Source organism: Schistocerca nitens, chromosome 4 (genome assembly GCF_023898315.1).
Source record: "Schistocerca nitens isolate TAMUIC-IGC-003100 chromosome 4, iqSchNite1.1, whole genome shotgun sequence".
Classification (NCBI taxonomy): Eukaryota; Metazoa; Arthropoda; class Insecta; order Orthoptera; family Acrididae; genus Schistocerca; species Schistocerca nitens.
The window spans coordinates 756735517-756749883 of record NC_064617.1 but is presented as its reverse complement, the minus strand read 5'-3'; the positions used below and the strand labels follow the sequence as shown (position 1 = coordinate 756749883).

Sequence of the window (14367 nt, the reverse complement as noted above, 5' to 3'; positions counted from 1 at the left end):
CAGTTGCAATGTCGGAAGGCTGTGGGGAGGAAATGGGAGAATGGGGAGTGGATACAGGAGAGGAGCGGAGAGGGGAAAGAGACGATGTGCACATTGGCTGGGAGTGGTACACAGTGAGGTTGAGGGGACATGAATTGGAAGGAGATCATAGGAGAGAGGGAGTAGAAAGTATTGGGTGGAGGGTACAAGGACAGTGGATTACTGTAGATTGAGGTTGGGATGATTCTAGGAGCAGAGAATTTGTTATAGGGATAACTCCTATCGGCACAGTTGAGAAAAACTGGTGGTAGAGGAGAGGACCCAGATGGCCCAGGTTGTGAAGCAGCCATTGAAATCAAGCATGTTATGCTCAGCTGCATGTTGTGTCACAGGGTGGTGCACTTTGCTCTTGACCAAAGTCTGGCCATGGCTATTCATTCCAGTGGACAGCTGGTTGGTTGTTATATCAATATAAAAAGCTGTGCAATGATAGCAGCAGATTTGGTATTGACATGACTGCTATCAAAGGTGGCCTGGCCTCTGATGGCACAGGATAAGCCTGTGACAGGACTGGAATACAAGTGTTGGGTGGGTGAATTGGGCAGCACTTGCCCGCGAAAGGCAAAGGTCCTGAGTTCGAGTCTCGGTCGGGCACACAGTTTTAATCTGCCAGGAAGTTTCATATCAGCGCACACTCCGCTGCAGAGTGAAAATCTCATTCTGGGCAGCCTTAACCTGGATCTTCACAGGGATATGATCCCTGTGGCAAGGGATTAGGATTGGGAGTGGCATAAGGGTAGACTAGATGTTGTGGATGTTGGTTGGACGGGGGAAAACCGTTTTAGGAGGGGTGGGAAGGATCTTGAATAGGATGCCCCTCATTTCAAGGCAGCCCCGAAGAAGGATGTGGATCAGTTGTTCCATTCCGGGGTGGTACTGGGTGACAAAGGAGATCTTGTGTGTAGTGGGAGGACTGGGTTGTGGCATGAGAAACCTGTTTGTGGACTAGGTCTGGGGGAATAGTGCCTGTCTGTGAAGGCCTTTGTGATATCTTCAGCATACTGGACAAAGGAGTTCTTGTCACTACAGATACAACCTCCCTGGGTTGAAAGGCTCTTTGGGAGAGATTTTCTGGTGCAGAAGGGATGAGAGCTGTTAAAATGCACGTAATTTTGGTGGCTGTTGGGTTTAATTTGGACAGAGGTGTGATGGAGCTATCAGAGAGGTGATGGTCAAAATCCAGAAAGGTGGCACACTGTGTTGAGGAGGACCAGGTGAAGCAGATGGAAGATAGGAATGAGGACAGAATGAGTTCAGTTCATAACAATATTGTCAATGAACCTGAACCAGATAAATGGTTTGCAGTTTTGGGAGGTTAGGAAGGTTTCCTTTAGATGGCCCACAAACAAGTTGGTATAGGAGGGTGCTAAGCAGTTGCCCACGGATTTGTTTGTATACTTTCCATTCAAATGAGAAGTTGTTGTGCTTTAGGATTAAGTTAGTAAGGTGTGTGAGGAATGAGGCACTCGATTTGGTGTCATTAGGGCACTGGGAGAGGTAGCGTTCAATAGTGGCAAGACCATGGGCATGAAGGATGTTGACATATAGGGAAGTGGCATCAAAAGTGACGAGTAGGGGTGCAGCAGGTAAAGGGGTGGGGATGGTGTAGACTTGGTGGAGGCAGTGGTTGGTACCTTTGATGTGTAAAAAAATCTCGTGTAATACCTACCTGCTAAAATGCCTTTCTAGCATAATAGCATCACCAATCTTGAGACAAATCTATTTTGGTATTATACACTCCCACCTACAATACGGTATTGAGATTTGGAGAGGGGCACCAACGGTATACATGGATAGGGCTTTTAGAGCCCAGAAGAGAGCAATTAGGATAATAGTGAATATTAGTAAACGTCAATCCTGTAGAGAATACTTCATTAAGTATAATATACTAACAGTGTATTCATTATATGTTCTAAGGACTATACTGTTTATAAAAGAAAATATGGAGCACAGTATAATAAATAGTGATATCCATAGTTATAATACAAGAAAGAAAGAGGATTACCACATAAAATTCAGAAATAAAAAAGCAACCGATCATAATACATTTTCTGCTGGAAGATTTTTTTACAACAGACTGCCAAATACCATAAAAATGTTAAAAGGAAACATATTTAAAATAAAATTAAAGCAGCTGTTAATTGCTAAATGTTTGTACTCCATCAAGGATTTTTAATGTTGTATGTACTTTATTTCTACTACTAAACTATTATTACTGTTCATGTATGTACTGACTGACTATGTCCACAACTGTAAAAGTTATTATGGACAAATAAACCATTATTATTATTATGTATGAGGCTAAATTTTGAGCAATTGGTCGGTGGTGTTAGTCAATGAGTGCTGAACATCTTTAACCTCATATGTTCCATCCTATGCACTTTTTTTACGTTCCTGTGTGGTGAATGTTTACATGTTTGTGCATATGTGTATGTATTTTTCATTTTATCCAGCTCCTCCCACAACCACCTAATGCCTTCATTTGCCCATTTCCTGCATTATTTCCCATTTCTCCAATACCATCCCTGCCACAATGGACCCCTGCTCCATCTTTCTGCACCAGTTCAGTGAAGTATCCCTTTCCCTGATTAAGATCCAGTCCCACATCCTGTTCCTTGACTGCTGCCTAAACTATGAATTCTCCCTCCCCCTCCCCCTAAAACGGCCTAACCACAAAAATTCCTTTCTCTGGCTCTCAACCTTCCTTTCAGAATGAGCCTCACCTTTTCAGATTCGGCCAGTCCCTGTCCCTCACAAACCTGGTACTGCAAATACACATTTCCATGGTACAGGGATCCCAGAACCTCCTTGGTTCCCTCTGCAACATATGGTGAATCATATAAAGCAGCAAACTAATCTGTATGCGCAACAAAGCATAAGGAAATTACGAAGCACAAATTCCCTTTCCCTATCTGCTCACTATCAAAGTGGAAAGGAGTTACTCTCATTGAAATAAGAAAGTTTCTGGCAATTGTAGTCCATATGTGTGTAAGTGTGAGACCCCGTATACAAGAGCACTGGTCCAAGAATCCTGTTGTGTCACGTAATTTCTATCCAAACATCCTGAGACGTGACATGTTTCTTTCTATTTTGAGAAACTTTCACGTCAGTGAAAATTCAGTTGCTAAGACAGAAGGAGAGGCTGGCTATGACCCACTGCACAAGGTGAGACCCCTCCTGGATATGGTGTCTGCTAATTTACAGCGAGCATATACATCCTCTGAAAACATTACAATTGATGAAGGCATGTGCAAATTTCGTGGCCGTGTGTATTTCAAGCAGTACATGCCACAGAAGCCAAATAAATATGGTATAAAACTGTACATGTTGTCAGAGTCAGAGACAGGTTATGTCTGGAATTTTTCTGTTTATGCAGGTGAGAGGTCTGACATAGTGACACTTGTAAAGACATTGCTTGGGAACCTGTCAGGAAAAGGTTACACTTTGTGTACAGACAGATTGTACACCAGTCCAGTCCTTGGTTCAGAACTGGAAGCTGCAAAAACTGCTCTTGTGGGAACTACAAGAAAATCTAGACAGTGATTGTGGTGTCAACGCCAGATACCACACTTGCTAGGTGGTAGCTTAAATCGGCCGCGGTCCATTAGTACATGTCGGACCCGCGTGTCGCCACTGTCAGGATCGCAGACCGAGCGCCACCACAAGGCAGGTCTCGAGAGACTGACTAGCACTCGCCCCAGTTGTACGACGACGTTGCTAGCGACTACACTGACGAAGCCTTTCTCTCATTTGCCGAGAGACAGTTAGAATAGCCTTCAGCTAAGTTAATGGCTACGACCTAGCAAGGCACCATTTGTACCATTGCATGTATCTCAAGATAGTCTCACTTGTCTCATCAAGATTGCTGTACACCAAAGGATGATATAAAAGTTAAGTGTTCTAGTAGCTACATTCTTTTCTTTATCACATTCATTACGAATCCTGTTTCAGACTTAACGCCAGACGGCGTGAGTTGACGCGTGCCCTTTCGGCTACTTCACTGTGGACTGGCTGCCTTAACAGTCCACTACATTGGCGACGAGTCTACAAAGGGACTTTAGCGTTCATATTGCACTAATTTGCTTGTGTCATGGCTTCGCCACATTCTCCAGATGTACTGTCCGAATTTTATCGCTTGCAGAATCAGCAGACGCAGGCGTTATTGGATGCCCTGGGACAGCTCGTCCAGGGTCAACGTGCGCTGCAAAACGATGCGGCCGCCGCTGCTTCATCGCTACCGCAGCCACACCATGCTGTTGCACCTCAATTTAGGCCCTACGAGGCGGCCAACGAGACATGGACAGAATGGTCTCGACAATTTGGATTTCATCTCGCCGCCTACGGAATTCAAGGTAATGAGCGGCAGCCGTTTTTGCTTTCGTGTGTAGGTGTGTCCACCTACCGTGTGATAGTGAAATTGTTTCCCCGACGCGACGTAGCAACTCTGTCATACGAAGAAATTTTGTCTGCTTTAGATGCCTATTTCAAGGAAACAGTAAATGTCGTTGCAAAAAGGTATGCGTTCTTTCGTACACAACGTACGGCCGGTCAGACTAATAGGGTGTGGGTTGCAACTTTGCAAGGACTTACTAGGGAGTGTGCATTTGAATGTGACTGTGGACTCCCTTATTCAGATTCTATGGTGCGTGATGAAATAGCACAGAACGTTTCTGATGTTCGCATACGGGAACAGATTTTGAAACTCGTTAATCCCTCCTTTCAACAAGTGATAGACATATTGGATAGGCAAGACACACTTGACTTTGCTCAGGAATCATTTGAAACTTCGCCAGCCGTGTGTCACATTAACCGGCCCGCCGGGCCCACTGCACGGAACGCTAACCTGCCCTCGCGCATGTCCGCGCAGCTGCGGCCTAGCTCGCAAACACGTGTGCTGCGTAAGCAAGCACATGCAGTGCTAAAGTCATGCCCGCGGTGTGCAACTAGACATTCGCATGAGAATTGCCCGTCACGCCAGGCTATTTGCTTTTTCTGTAATAAGAAAGGACATGTTCAAAGTGTTTGCCAGAAAAAGCTCCGATCAGACAATCGCAACCATTCCAGGCCCTTTGCTTCGCGCCGGAATAGAACCAAGGACAAGCAGGCTCGTGAACCTTCGCCCATGGACATTCATGTAGTTCATTCCACCCCGTCCAGTGCCACTTTCTCTCACAGTGACAGTGTTAGTCCCACAAAAAGTGTGCGTCGACGTCGACGGAAATCCCGTCATGTCGCGCGTGATTCTGTTCCAGTGTCTGTTCAAGTTGCACACCAACAGTCGCTCTTGTCGTCAGCAGGACAATAAACTTTTTGTCGATTTGGACTTTGCCGGACAAGTGATACCATTCCAGCTCGATACCGGAGCTGCAGTTTCATTGCTCAATCACGCCACGTACAAACAACTGGGCGCACCTCCGTTGCGTGCCGCAAATGTTCAGCTCAAGAGTTATTCCGGACAAGCTGTCCCTGTGTTAGGACAGTGCACTCTTCTTGCTACATACAAGGAACAAACGAAACTTGTGTCATTTTACGTTCTTCATTCTTCTTCGGCAGTGAACTTGTTTGGGTTAGATTTATTTCAGTTGTTTAACATGTCTATAGTAAATCAGGTACTATCAGTGAACGAGACTGCCTTCCGCCAGTGTTTCTAGTCTATGTGACGACTTTGCAGACATTTTTGCACCGGGCCGTGGTTGCGCTAAGAACTATGAAGCACATTTGGAACTGAAAGTGAACGCGCAACCGAAATTTTTCAGAGCGCGCAATGTTCCACACGCATTGCGTGATGAGGTCGCCAATTTTTTGCTCACAAGGAGAGACTTTTTGTACGACGTGGTGTTTTGTTGTTGCGTTCTGATAATGATCAGTCCAGAGTCGTGGTCCCACGTTCGTTACAGTCCTGTCTTATGGCTTCTCCACCAAGGACATTGGGGTATAGTGCGCACGAAACAACTTGCTCGTCAGCACTGTACTTGGTTCGGAATCGATGCTGCAATTACGAATATGTGCTCTTCTTGCATGGCGTGTGCCGACCAACAATCCGCACCGCCGCGGAAATTCTTTGCTTGGCCGAAAGCCACTTCCCCTTGGCAACGCTTACACATCGATTTTGCTGGTCCGTTCTGGAATGCTCGATGGTTGGTTGTGGTCGATTCTTTCAGTAATTTTCCTTTTGTTGTCCGGATGTCTTCCACGACGTCTTCTGCCACAATCCAAGCGTTATCCGCTATTTTTTGCATTGAAGGTCTTCCGCAGACTATTGTTTCCGACAATGGCCCACAATTCATGTCTGCCCAATTTCAGTCATTCTGCAAGGCCAATGGTATTCAACATCTGACATCCGCGCCGTTTTCGCCACAGTCAAACGGTGCCGCTGAATGATTGGTCCGGACTTTCAAGTCACAGATGTTGAAGTTGAAAGAGTGGCATTCTCAGGAGGACGGATTGTTGCTCTTTTTGTCCTCGTATCGCTCTCAGCCCCGCGATGGTCGCTCGCCGGCTGAGTTGCTCCACGGTCGTCCTCATCGCACCTTGATGTCTTTGCTGCATCCGCCGCATCAGGTTCCTGTGCAGCGGCAGCAGACTCCTGCTTTTGCTCCTGGCGACATTGTCTATTATCGCAACTATCGCGGTTCACGGCGTTGGCTCGCAGGGCGCATTCTTCGCTGCCTCGGCCGCGCATTGTATTTGGTTTTGGGGGCCTCTGGTGAGGTGCGTCGGCATCTCAATCAGCTGCGCCTCTGTCGTCGCCCGGGTTCTGCTGCTCCCCGTCTGCTTTCAGCGACGGTGCCGTCCAGTCAGCGCCCTGGGGACCCATCTACTGGCTCGCCTCATCCCCAGGTGTTACCGACGCTGCCTTCCCTATTGCCCCATGGCGTCGCGCCGCCGGCGCCGCAGCCGCCGCCCGCAGTGGACGCTTCGCTGCAGCCGTCCAGCGCCTCCCTGGATCGCGCGCCGCCGATAGCTTCCCGTGACCAGCTGTACTCCGCCATGGAACTCTTGCCCGCTCCGGACCAGATGTCGTCTTCGCCCGTCGGGTGCCCCGACCACATAGAGGTCGACCCTTCGGCCCCTCCTGTCTCATTACGGGCGCATACACCGCATGTTGACGTGCACCCTGGACTAGGTTTTCGGGCGTTTCCTAGCTCCCCTCGGACCGAATGGCAGGGTGCGGGTGGCACGGCCTCGCCTGTTGTTAGGCTCCCCACCCCATCGCATACGTCAACGTGGGGTCCTCCCCACGGCGGGCGGAAGCCTTATCACACGACCGTTCGCCGATTTGCGGGGGAGGAATGTGGTGTCACCACCAGACACCACACTTGCTAGGTGGTAGCTTAAATCGGCCGCGGTCCATTAATACATGTCGGACCCGCGTGTCGCCACTGTCAGGATCGCAGACCGAGCGCCACCACAAGGCAGGTCTCGAGAGACTGACTAGCACTCGCCCCAGTTGTACGACGACGTTGCTAGCGACTACACTGACGAAGCCTTTCTCTCATATGCCGAGAGACAGTTAGAATAGCCTTCAGCTAAGTTAATGGCTACGACCTAGCAAGGCGCCATTTGTACCATTGCATGTATCTCAAGATAGTCTCACTTGTCTCATCAAGATTGCTGTATACCAAAGGACGACATAAAAGTTAAGTGTTCTACTAGCTACGTTCTTTTCTTTATCACATTCATTACGAATCCTGTTCCAGACTTAACGCCAGACGGCGTGAGTTGACGCGTGCCCTTTTGGCTACTTCACTGTGGACTGGCTGCCTTAACAGTCCACTACAGGGATTATCTTCTGCTATAAAATATCCGAAACTTAGGTGAGGTGAATTAATTTTTAGGTGTAAAGGAAATATCTTGGCATTCTGTGGAACGACAAGAGAAATGTGCACATGATAAGTACAAGGTACACTGCTGAGATTGTGACGTTTATTGATAAGAGAGGCAGAGAGAAGTCAAAACCAGCCTGTGTGGTGGAGCATCAAATTGTGAAGTGGTGGAGAAAGTTGTCATTCCACATAATACTAATTGTGATAATAAATTCAAGTATATTGTACAACAAGGTAACTGTAAAATGCCTCACAACATCACAGTTTTATGGCAACTATCAGTGCAGGCCTTGCAGACAGCAGAGAACTCGAACCACAACCTGGTACTTCGAGACTCTCCAGGCTATCAACTGGAAACTTTTTCTGGAAAAGATTGAGACACAAATATTCAATAAACAGAAGCAAAAACAATGTGTAGTGTGTTCTCTGAGAGGCAAAAACCTTACTGGGAAAGTGTGGCGTAAAGACACAAGCTACCAGTGTAGTAAATGCAAAGTGGCATTGTGCAAACTACCGTGTTTCAAAATTCATCACACAAAGACCAAAATTGCATCTTAAAATAAAGCCAAAGGAGGTTACTGTATATAAAACAAGTAGTATAAATAATTATTAAAATTCATGTTTAAAATAATGTAGTTTTCCTTCTGAGCATTAAGTGCATATATCCTTGACCAATTTTTCCTCTTTTCAAAAACGATGCTATAATTGATAGTTTGATGAAAGCAAATATTAATTAAAAGAACAAAGTGTTATACATAGCTTCAAACTAGAAAGTTTATGATTTTCAATAAGGGTAATGTCATTATTATAAAAAAAACCATTTAAGAGTTGTAGTAAATTAAAATATGTTAACAACAGCTACGCCTTGTGGTAGAGCTTCATGTGCTATGGCTCAGGGCCCAAAGTGTTAACCATTTTACCAAAATCAGCTCCGCAGAAGTTTCAGTCCTATCCACAGGCTTCACATTCTGCCCTACTAGCCATGTCGGACCTGTGAAAGACCTACTCTCCTTCTCCCTATCTTGCAATGGGAACACTTCTTTGCCACCAATCCCTATCACCAAAGCCAACCTAATGTCAACATTGAACTTGGCTTCTCCCAGTTCGTACTTCCAACCAACTGTGATCCTCCCCCCTACCACTTAACCTCCATCTAGTCACTTTCTAGGAATTCCTTACCTACAACTTGGCCTCACCAGCCTTTCCCAGGTCCCTTCCAAAGGACACCAACTGTTCAGCAGAAGAAAGGACAGCCGTATCCAGCCTCAAAACAGGTCCTAACCTAATCATCCTACATCCAAACACAGGTTCAGCCAGTGCTGTTCTGAATCACAGTGATTACCTGGCAGCAGGCCTCTGCCAAATAAACTCTGCCACAGTGATCCCATCCCGGAAGTCCAACATAACTTCCAATCCTTGTTTAAAATCTTAGGAATTTTCCAGAACCTCTCCCCTGAATCTATTTCTCTCCTCACCCCTAGAACATCAAGCATACCCACTTTCTACATGCTCTCCAGACCCACAAATCCAACAATTCTGCATGCCTCATTGTAGCTGGTGCACCCACTAAAAGAATTTTGGTCCTCAATGACCAACACCTACAACCAACTGCTTGAAATATAGCCTCCCCCTTACAGATACCACCCACTTTCTTCAATGACTCTCCACATCTCTTTACCTCCTGCATCCCTAGTCATCATCACTCTTGACACTATCTTCCTATACATCAACATCCCTCATGCCCATGGTCTAGCCACTATTGAACACTGCCTTTATCAATATCTTTGTGACTCCAAACCCAGTACCTCATTCCTAGTAAACATTACTAACTTTATCATAACACATAACTACTATTCCTTTGAAGGGCAGGTCTACAAATAAATCCATGGCACAGCCATGGGCACCTGCATCAGAGGCTGGGCCACCTGTGAAAGCAGCTATGTCATATACCAGCTCTGCTGCAATCACTGCACATCTTTTTTATAATGGTGTGACTACCAACCAGCTGCCCACCAGGATGAAAGGCCACTGCCAAACTTTGGTCAACACAAAACTGGACAATCCTGTGGCACAACATGCAGATGAACGTAACATGCTAAATTTCAATAGCTGCTTCACAACCAGGGCCATCTGGATCTTCCACTCCACCATCAGCTATCCTGAACTGCACAGTTGGGAGTAATCCTTACAACTCATTCCCTGGTCCCAAAATCATCCTGGCCTCAATCTACAGTACCCTATTGCCCCACACCCTCCACCCACCAGTTTACACCCCCTTCTGTCCTATCACCTCCTCCCAATTCACACCCCGTCATCCTCATTCTGCACCACACATTGCCAATGCATCCACCTGTCTCTTCCCCTTCTCTGCTGCTTTCCTTTTCCATTCCTTGTTTGTCACCCCCCCCCCCCCCCCCAGCCTTCTGATGTTGTGCCTGACAGCCTAGTCCTGCCACCATCTAGTTCCTGCATGCTCCAACAGGCAGTGCTCACTTCACTCCCTCCCCCCTCCAACTCCAGATTGCTACTTCTGTTCAGCACAGTTGCATTCTAGCTGGAGCACCCAGACACAATGGTTGTGTTTACATTGTTTAATTAACTTATGACATAATTAACATTAAAGATTGTGACCAGTAAAATTTTCAATGGCAGATTTTGACTCTGGGCTTGTTAGATTCACCCTTTGCCATTATACACTTGTTGACCTAATTTTTATGCACAGAGTGACATAACTCACCAAATGATTAAGAGACTGGTTAAAATTTTTGCATAACTAACCCTAATTTTGAATACAGTATAAATGGATATATAAAAAAGTCTACTCAACAAGTGGCAGCAGAGGAACACACACACACACACACAAATTTAACTTTTAAAAGTTTTCAGAGCCAGTGGCTCCCTCTTCTGACCAAGGAGTTGAAAGGGAAGGAAGAGGGGTGAAGGAAAAGGACTGGACAGGTTTAGGGAAAGGGGTACTGTTCAGAAAAGTTACCCAGAACCCTGGTCAGGGGAGACTTACCTGATAGGATGAAAAGGAAAGATTGATTGCTGGGAACTGCACTGGCCAACATTTGAATACCTGAGAGCTTAAAGGTGGAATACAGGGTAATATGCAAGACAGAGATTACTACTAAAACATCATGCACTAGTTAATAAGAGTGAAAAGCTAAGGGCATTTTATGTACAGAGGTGGGAACGGGATGGCGAAAATTAGGTAAGTTAGAAAATGAAAGCTGTAAGAAAATAAAATGAAGAAAGGAGTGGTTAGTGTGAATAAATGCTGAGATAGAAGTACTTAATGTAAATAAGGCCAGGTGGGTGGTGAGAACAAAGGACATTTTGTCGTGTTAGTTCCCACCTGCGGAGTTCTGAGAAACTGGTGTCTGGCGGAAGAATCCAGATGGCACATGTGGTGAAACAGGCACCAAGGTAATGTCTGCTATGTTGTACAGCATGCTCTGCAACAGGATAATGTGTGTCACCTGTATACACACTCCATTTATGCCCATTCATCCTGACTGATAACTGGTGGTAGTCTTGCCAATGTAACAGGCCAAACAGTATTTACATAACAGCTGGTATATGACATGTGTCACAGGTGGCTCCCCCTTTGATAGTATATGTTTTGGCAGTTAGAGGACTGGAATAGGTGGTGATAGGAGGGTGCGCAGGGCAAGTATTGCAGTGGGGACATTCACATGGGTAGGAGGCATAGGGTAGGGAGATGGGTGCAGAAGGAGCACAGGGTCTGACAAGGATATTGCGGACACTGGGAGGGCGATGAACAGCTATTCTAGTTGTGGTGGGCAAAATCTCAGACAGAATGGATCCCATTTCAGAATACGATTTTAGGAAGTCATGGCCTTGTTGAAGTAGCTGACTGATACATTCAGGACCACGATAATACTGGGTGACAAGTGGTGTGCTCTGAAATTGTTTTTGGTGGGATCAGCACCACTAGGATTGGATGTGATGGCCCGAGAAAACTGCTATTGAACTAGGCTGTTGGGATAATTACTAAAGTGAGAGTGGTGGTGTATTGCTGTTAAGAGTCTGCATCCGAACAAATACATTTGCCTCAAATGCCAAGGCTGTGTGGAGAAAAGTCGGCCGCTGTGGCCGAGCGGTTCTAGGCGCTTCAGTCTGGAACTGCACGACCAGTACGGTCGCAGGTTCGAATCCTACCTCGGGCATGGATGTGTGTGATGTCCTTAGGTTGGTTATGTTTAAGTAGTTCTAAGTTCTAGGGGACTGATGACCTCAGATGTTAAGTCCCATAGTGCTCAGAGCCATTTGAACCATTTTTTTGTGGAGGGAAATTTTGACATGGAAAGGATGGAAACTGTCAAAATATAAGTACTGTTGTTTGTTAGTAGGTTTGATGTGGACAGACGTGAGAATGAGATCAACATCAAGGAAAGTGGCATGGGATTCGGAATAGGACCATGTGAAATTTAATTGGGAGAAGGTATTTAGAGATTTTTAACAGGTCAGCCTCACCACACGAGTCCATATGGCAAAGGTGTCATCAATGTATCTAAACCAAACCAGGTGCTAAAGGCTTATGGATCCAAGGAAAGCTCCTTCCATGCGACCCATGAAAAGGTTGGCATACAAAGGAGCTATCCTGGTTCCCATTGCCGTACCCCTTATCTGTTTGTATGTCTGCCCCTCAAAGGTGAAGTAGTTGTTGATAAGTATAAAGCTGATTAAGGTGAGCAACAAGGATGTCATATGTTTGGAATTAGGTGGGTGCTAACTGAGGAAATGTTCAGCAGCAGGCAGACCACGTACATGGGGGGGTGGGGGTGGGGGGCGTATAGAAGGAGATGACATCAATGGTGACAAGCAAGGTGCTTGGTGTTAGTGGAGCGGGCGCCGATTTCAGACAATCCAGGAAATGGCTGGTATCTTTAATATAGGAGGGAAGTCTTTGTACTATGGATTGCAGGTGTTGATCAACTAAGGCAGATATACATTCAGTGGGTGCTCTGAAATCAGCCACTATAGGAAGGTCAGGATGATTGCATTTGTATATCTTAGGAAGGACATAAAAGCTGGGGGTGCGTGGTCTGAGTGAGTTAAGAAGTTCTATGGATTGAGGGAAGTCCTTTTGAATGGCATGTTGGGTTGGGTTGTTTGGGGGAGGAGACCAGACAGTGAGGTCACCGGTCTCATCGGATTAGGAAATTATGGGATAGGCCGTGCCCTTTCAAAGGAACCATTCTGGCATTTGCCAGGAGCAATTTAGGGAATTCACGGAAAACCTAAATCAGGATGGCTGGATGCAGGATTGAACTGTTGTCCTGCCGAATCCGAGTCCAGTGTGCTAGCCACTGCACCACCTCACTCGGTTGTGAGTGGCCTGAGGTTTTTCGGTGGACTGGTCAGTTTGAATCACAGGGATGGGATCTTGATGGCAGATGCTGTAAGTACAAGTGTCAGACAGCTGCGTAGACTTTCACTAAAATACTCTTGTTGGTCAAGTACCACAGTGGTAGATCTTTTGTCTGCTGGGAGGATAATGATGGAGTCATCAGCTTTCAGGGAAAGTTATACAGAGGACAGTTTAGGGTCATGTTGTAGGGACCTGAGGAGAGGCTGTGAAGCAATGCTGAATGTGAGGAATTCTCGGAAGGCTTGTAAAGGATGATTCTGAGGTAGTGGTGGTGGATCAAGTTGGAATTGTGATCAGAACTGTTCAAGGCAGGGTTCAATGTCAGGTTTGTTGTTGGGAAGGTTTTGGGATTGGGTGCAAAGTGATATTTCCAGTTGACATTACGTGTAAAGGAAAGTAGGTCCTTTAGTAAAGCAGCATGAGTAGGATGCTTATATCTGTAAATGGGCTATTCCCAACGTAGAGGCATAAAACAGTTTCATCAACTTTTCTAATTTCCTACACAACCACATATTTTATAAGCAAAATTACTGTTAATATTTATAGTCCTTCATGAGTAGCAAAAGCTAACCCATCAGTTTTTCAAATAATTATGTAGTTTTCAAAATCACAATATATCCTTCCGTCACTTTTATAAGACACACTACAGCACAAAATAGAGTCTGTGTGAACCATCTACTACCCTAGCATCTCTGTGTTGCACTCATGATTAACAATATCAACATTCAAAGGTGAAAATGCTAACATCTTCATGAAAGTACAAGTAGTGATATCTGCAAAAACTTGGTAATGTCAATGCCTAAGAGGCTTCCAGTGAAAACTCTAACACAAATATGAGCAATAAGGCTGGCCCGCTTGCTTGTGGTACCAATGGAACTAGAGGTGTGATGGGAGCACATGGAACCATTGTGAATAACAGGCTGACAGCAATAAACACATTTCCTCAAAAGTGACTGCAACCGGGTTTGAGAAGGGAGCCATCTTCTTAAGTATGAAAAATTTCTAAGGGGAAGCACAAGAAAGGAAGAGCGACCATTGGAGAGCATCATCAGAAACCAGAAAAGCGGTGAAATGCTGTTTCAGCTCCTGCAAATACATGTCCCA

At 45.7% G+C, this 14367-nt stretch overlaps 1 protein-coding gene across 3 annotated transcripts in view; it reads right to left on the bottom strand.

Moving 5' to 3' along the window:
- The window catches only part of LOC126253052 (general transcription factor IIH subunit 2), a 135717-nt gene that overhangs the window by 82365 nt on the left and 38985 nt on the right, over positions 1-14367 (bottom strand). Inside the window, exon 1 of one of the 3 annotated variants that reach the window (XM_049954135.1) lies at positions 11224-11289. The exons of the other annotated variants lie outside the window; for them this stretch is intronic. Coding sequence (XP_049810092.1) covers positions 11224-11274 — 51 coding nt within the window. The 5' untranslated portion in view covers positions 11275-11289. Of the gene's footprint in view, positions 1-11223; positions 11290-14367 lie in introns of those variants that run through there. 3 annotated transcript variants of the gene reach the window in all.